At 48.4% G+C, this 6,486-nt stretch overlaps 1 protein-coding gene across 1 annotated transcript in view; it reads left to right on the top strand.

The window, feature by feature from the left end:
• Positions 1 to 2,908: 2,908 nt before the first annotated feature.
• The window catches only part of LOC143766219 (uncharacterized), a 50,698-nt gene continuing 47,120 nt past the window's right edge, over positions 2,909 to 6,486 (top strand). The window contains exon 1 of the mRNA XM_077253724.1: positions 2,909 to 2,962. Coding sequence (XP_077109839.1) covers positions 2,936 to 2,962 — 27 coding nt within the window. The 5' untranslated portion in view covers positions 2,909 to 2,935. The remainder of the gene's footprint in view (positions 2,963 to 6,486) is intronic.

Here is a 6,486-nt window from a genome sequence, read left to right as displayed (position 1 = left end):
TCTGGAGTAGTAGTGGCTTCTTTTGTATCTGCCATTCCCATGGTAGTATTTCTAACCAATTTTACCAGGTTATCGATGCTTTCTATGGGAAAACAGGATCATACTTCCTCATCAGATGATGATGAATGAGCAGAACAGGTGGACCTAACCTGGTCACTATTGGAAGAGGAGCTGGAGACGGGGGTAAAACTCCTTGTTCTGGTCTTATGCCTTTTTAGGTTTGTCTGAGCGTTTTAGGGACTGGAGCTCTTCCCTTATCATTGCTGGACCTGACAGATGATTCATCCTCCAAATTTTGGCTGATACTCTTCTGACGCAGTCTTTTAGTATAGGTGTCAGGAAGGGGCTGCGAGCACAAGGCACATTCTTTGTGTTTAGACTCTTTAGCTTTCTTAGCCTAAAGGGGTACACAGAAAGAAGGGGTAATCAGCTTAGTAGGCAGAGCCATTTAACACTCACCCAGTGAAGCTTGCAATGTGGTACCAGTTCTGGAGGTGGAGGCACAGCATGAGTTGTAGTCGGCTCAGATTTGTTGCACCATCCACTCTTAGGGTATGTGTCCACGTTCAGGATTGCTTCAGGATTTGGTCAGGATTTTATGCAGGTAAAATCCTGAACAAATCTGCACCTGAGGTCACTGGCAGGTCACTTGCGTTTTTTCTGCAATGTAAGGACATGCTGTGTTCTTAAAAGACGCGCCGCATGAGCGTTTTCTCAGGTGTGCCGCATGCGTCTTTTACTGCATAGTGGAGAGGGGATTTCATGAAATCCCCTCCACTATGCTGTAACATCTGGACGCTGCATTTTTTTATGCTGCAGCTCAACGCTGCGTCAAAAACGCAGCGTTTCCTGAACGTGGAAACATACCCTTATCGGTGGAGTCGCCCTCACTGGAGCGCCCACTGCTGCTCTTGGTCTTGCTGTGGATTTGCAGTTCCACCACCTGTGAGTGCACTTTGGATTCTCCTGGAGAGGACATCCTGTGGGCACACCAGCAGCAGGACGCCGCCTGATTTTATACTGACAGACCGCCCATCCATCTCTCCATCCTGGAATACACCTACCTGGATCCCCAGAAGTGAATACTGAGCACTTCCGGGTCAGGAAAGCTAAACGTTGTACATGCGCGGCTCCACTTCATACATACCACACACGCGCAGCTGCGCTCCGTACACACACAGCTCCGCTCCATACTTCCTGTACACACGCAGCTGCGCTCTGTACACCTCATACACACACGGCTCTGCTCTGTACACCTCCTATACACATGGCTCTGCTCCGTACACCTTGTACATACACGGCTCCGTTCTGTACATCTTGTATACACGCAGCTCCATTCTGGACCCCAGGACCGAGAGTCCGTGTAAGTAAGGCTGGGTTCACATTCTGTTGGTGCAGTCCGTTCAACCCCTGCATTAAACGGACTGCACCAATGCTAGTGCCTTTTCCAAGATCACGTTATGCCATCGCGATAGCATCTGCATAGCGAAGACGGACCCGGAAACGCTGCAGCCCGTGTCCGAGGGTCTGTCACAGAATTACGGCACATCGCTAATGCCGACAATGGGAGCGCTGAAGCATCTGTTACATTGCGTTAGTGCCGCTGTGTAACGGATGCCATTGACGCAATGTGAACCTGGCCTAAGAGACCGGAAGAGACTTCTACCAAGATGTCTCAAATCTGTAAGAGAGAGAGAGCACCGCCCCCCCGGGACTGAGAGTCCATGTAAGGAAGAGGCCGGGAGAGACTTCTACCAAGGTACCCCAAATATGAAAGAGAGAGCGCCGGACCCCCGGGACTGAGAGTCCATGTAAGGAAGAGGCCGGGAGAGACTTCTACCAAAATGCCCTAAATCTGAGGCTGCCGTCACACTAGCAGTATTTGGTCAGTATTTTACATCAGTATTTGTAAGCCAAAACCAGGAGTGGGTGATAAATGCAGAAGTGGTGCATATGTTTCTATTATACTTTTCCTCTAATTGTTCCACTCCTGGTTTTGGCTTACAAATACTGATGAAAAATACTGACCAAATACTGCTAGTGTGACGGCAGCCTGAAAGAGAGAGTGCCGACCCCAGGACTGAGCCCAGGGCAGAGAAATGGTGGTGTAAGGGGAAAACTGGGTGTGCCAAGGGGAACACAATAATATACACACAGCTTCGCTCCGTATACACATGGCTCGGCTCTGTACATCTCGCACACACATGGCTCCAGTCCGTACACGCGTGGCTCCGATTCATACATGTTGTACACGCGGGGCTCCACTTCATACATCCCACACACACGGCTCCGCTCCATACATCCTGTACACACGCAGCTCTGCTTTGCTTCGTACACCTCGTACACACGGCTCTGCTCCATACACCTCGTACACACGGCTCTGCTCCATACACCTCGTACACACACGGCTCCGCTCCGTACACCTCGTACACACGGCTCTGCTCCATACACCTCGTACACACGGCTCCGCTCCGTACACACACGGCTCCGCTCCGTACACCTCATACACACACGGCTCCGCTCCGTACACCTCGTACACACACGGCTCTGCTCCGTACACCTCATACACACACGGCTCCGCTCCGTACACCTCGTACACACATGGCTCTGCTCCGTACACCTCGTACACACACGGCTCCGCTCCGTACACCTCGTACACACACGGCTCCGCTCCGTACACCTCGTACACACATGGCTCTGCTCCGTACACCTCGTACACACACGGCTCCGCTCCGTACACCCCATACACACCCGGCTCTGCTACATCCACACTGAAAACCCCTCCTGACCCCACACATAAACTTCCCCTCATCCAGCACCATGACAACCAGCACAGCAGAGTCCTGCATACACTGAGGCCCCTGATCATGTGACCCCCTGACTCCTCCCCTCCTGTGACCTCATCACAGGTCCTGTGCGCACAGAGCAGCCATATATGTGGTGTGCGGCTCTGCAGGTGGAGGTAGGTGCTGGAGGTTCCCCATTACTGGGCGGGGGCAGGGGGCAGTAACCCCTTTAGTGCTGAGACTTTTGGTGTTTTTCTGTTGCTACTGATAGATACATATGACCCCAGTATGGAAGAAAGGAAATGTATTGTTCACATAGCACAGGGCCGCTTTATTGCCCCCCCACACACAGTATAAAGTTCCCCCAGTACCACCATCCCCCCACACACATTATGATAGTACAAGTTGCCCCCACAATATGGCACCCACCTCCTAATAAATATCTCCTCCTTCCCCCACTCCTGGTACAGATACAGATGACCCCGGGACACAGCACCGACCTCCTGGATCAGTTTCCCAGGGCTGGAGATGTGGCCCCGGGGCCGGTGCTATAGATGTATGAGGGGCTGTTATCTGCGGGGGGAGCTGTACATGTAATGGAGACTGTTAAATATATTTATTTTGCACATTTATTTAATCAGGACTCTGTACCAGATGTCTCATAAAAATGTAGTGATTTATTGGATTGTCCACCAAAACGCATCATTGCAGCAAAACATAAAATAGGTGAAATAGTTACACATAGATTGTCCATATCAAAGTTTGTTCCCCATTTTTCCTGAGATTCTGAATGGTAAATGGTATCTGTCCCTGTCATAGAGTATGGTAGTAGTCATCCTTGTTAACTCACATACCAGCTGTTCAATCCATCTGGGTGAAGTCTGAAGTCCATAGAGAGAGAAGGAGAAGGCAGGTGGAGGCCCCAAGTGACAGCCCCCCTCCTAACATATATATATATATATATATATATATATATATATATATATATATATATATGTCCCATAGAGCACGTGTTCTCTCTATATGGTGTCACTCTAAGCTAAATATACAGAAATAGATTTTGTAATGTTAGCCAAACCTTCCACGAGGCTCAGTACAGAATTGAGTATAATAATAATTAATATTTAACCCCTTAATCCCATATGACGTACTATCTCGTCGAGGTGACCTGGGACTTAATTCCCAGGGACAGGATAGTATGTCATATGCAATCGGCCACGCTGACGGGGGGGAAGCGCGGCCGAGTGTCAGCTGACTATCGCAGTTGACATCCGGCACTTTGTGCCAGGAGCGGTCACGGACTGCTCCTGGCACATTAACCCCTGGCACACTGCGATCAAAGATGATCACAATGTTCCGGTGGTATAGGGAAGCATCGCGCAGGGAGGGGGCTTCCCTGAGACCCTCGGTACAAGACAATGTGCTCACCTTGTACCGTACTTCTCCTCCCTGCAGGCCCCGGAACCAAAATGGCCGCGGGGCTACTTCCGGGTCCTGCAGGGAGGTGGCTTACCAACTGCCTGCTCAGAGCAGGCGCCTGTAAGCCTGGAGCAGTGCACGTCAGATCGCTGATCTGACACAGTGCTCTGCAAAATGTAAGATCAGTGATCTGTCACTATATAGTGATGTCCCGCCCTGGGACAATGTGATAATGTAAAAAATATATATTTAATAAAAATAAAAATAATTCCTAAATAAAGAAAAAAAAAATTGTTCTCATAAATACATTTCTTTATCTAAATAAAAAAAACAATAAAAGTACACATATTTAGTATCGCTTCGTCCGTAACGACCCAGCCTATAAAACTGTCCCACTAGTTAACTCCTTCAGTGAACACCGTAAAAAAAAAAAACTAGGCAGAAAACGCTTTATTATCATACCGCCGAACAAAAAGAGAAATAACACGCGATCAAAAAGACGGATATAAATAACCATGGTACCAATGAAAACGTCATCTTGTCCCTCAAAAAACGAGCCACCATACAGCATCATCAGTGAAAAGATAAAAAAGTTATAGTCCTCAGAATAAAGCGATGCAAAATAATTATTTTTTCTATAAAAGTTTTTATCGTATAAAAGCTCCAAAACATAAAAAAATAACATAAATGAGGTATCGCTGTAATCGTACTGACACGAAGAATAAAACTGCTTTATCAATTTTACCAAACATAGAACGGTATAAACACCCCCCCCCCCAAAAAAAAAAAAAAAAAAGAAAGAAATTCATGAATAGCTGGTTTTTGGTCATTCTGCCTCACAAAAATCAGAATAAAAAGCGATCACAAAATGTCACGTGCCCGAAAATGTTGCCAATAAAAACGTCAACTCATCCCGCAAAAAACAAGACCTCACATGACTCTGTGGACCAAAATATTGAAGAATTATAGCTCTCAAAATGTGGAGATGCAAAAACTATTTTTTTGCAATAAAAAGCGTCTTTTAGTGTGTGACAGCTGCCAATCATAAAAATCCGCTAAAAAAAGCGCTATAAAAGTAAATCAAACCCCCCTTCATGACCCCCTTAGTTAAAGAAAAATAATAAAATTAAAAAAATGTATTTATTTCCATTTTACCATTAGGGTTAGGGCTATGGTTGGGGTTAGGGTTAGGGTTGGGGTTAGGGCTAGGGTTAGGGCTAAAGTTAGTGTTAGGGCTGGGGCTAAAGTTAGCTTTAGGGTTGGGGCTAAAGTTAGGTTTAGGGCTGGGGCTAAAGTTAGGGTTGGGGCTAAAGTTAGGGTTTGGATTACATTTACGGTTGGGATTAGGGTTAGGGGTGTGGTTAGGGTTATGGTTGGGATTAGGGTTAGGGGTGTTTTGGAGTTAGGGGTGTGGTTAGGGTTGGGATTAGGGGTGTGTTGGGGTTAGGGGTGTGGCTGGGGTTAGGGGTGTGTTTGGGTTAGGGTTTCAGTTACAATTGGGGGTTTTCACTGTTTAAGCACATCAGGGCTCTCCAAACGCGACATGGCGTCCGATCTCAATTCCAGCCAATTCTGCGCTGAAAAAGTAAAACAGTGCTCCTTCCCTTCCGAGCTCTCCCGTGCGCACAAACAGGGGTTTACCCCAACATATGGGGTATCAGCGTACTCAGGACACATTGGACAACAACTTTTGGGGTCCAATTTCTCTTGCTACCCTTGGGAAAATGAAATGATTTTTTCTATTCGCCACGACAGCACCCACTGAGAGAGGGGATCCGCCCCTGGGAACAGGAAACCTACAGAGAGATAAAAGGGGCGGCCCCCCCTCGCTCCTCAGTTGGTTTCCTGTTCCTAGACGGGAACCCACAGAGAAGACTCTATGGAGTTGCTATCAAGAGGAAGACCCGCCTGGACTGCCGCCTGTACGACTCTGCTGAGCGGCAGGGGCTCCAGAGCGGGTAAACAGAGACGGGGGGATGATCCTGTGGACCCCTCATCTGCTGAAGCCATCAACAGTCTCCCTGCTGGGACACTGTTGTATGAGGCCACCGATGTTGCAGAGCGGCACCTACCTCGTCCAGCCCGGGGTCCGGGGCAGGTAGGAAGATATGCTCCTGGTGGAGCTGCGGTAGGCTGGCGTCTCCCCGGGGGTTTTTTTGTTCCCCTCCTGGTCCCTCCAGAGTGAAGCTAACAGGGCTGCAGGTACAGCGCTAGAGCGTCTTCCAGCGTGTAGCAGAGACGCCGGCGCATGCGCAGTAGCAGCGGCGTCCCGGAAATGCTT

The sequence above is a fragment of the Ranitomeya variabilis genome, chromosome 4, assembly GCF_051348905.1.
Source record: "Ranitomeya variabilis isolate aRanVar5 chromosome 4, aRanVar5.hap1, whole genome shotgun sequence".
NCBI classification, from domain to species: domain Eukaryota; kingdom Metazoa; phylum Chordata; class Amphibia; order Anura; family Dendrobatidae; genus Ranitomeya; species Ranitomeya variabilis.
This window is presented reverse-complemented; position numbering and strand designations above follow the sequence as displayed.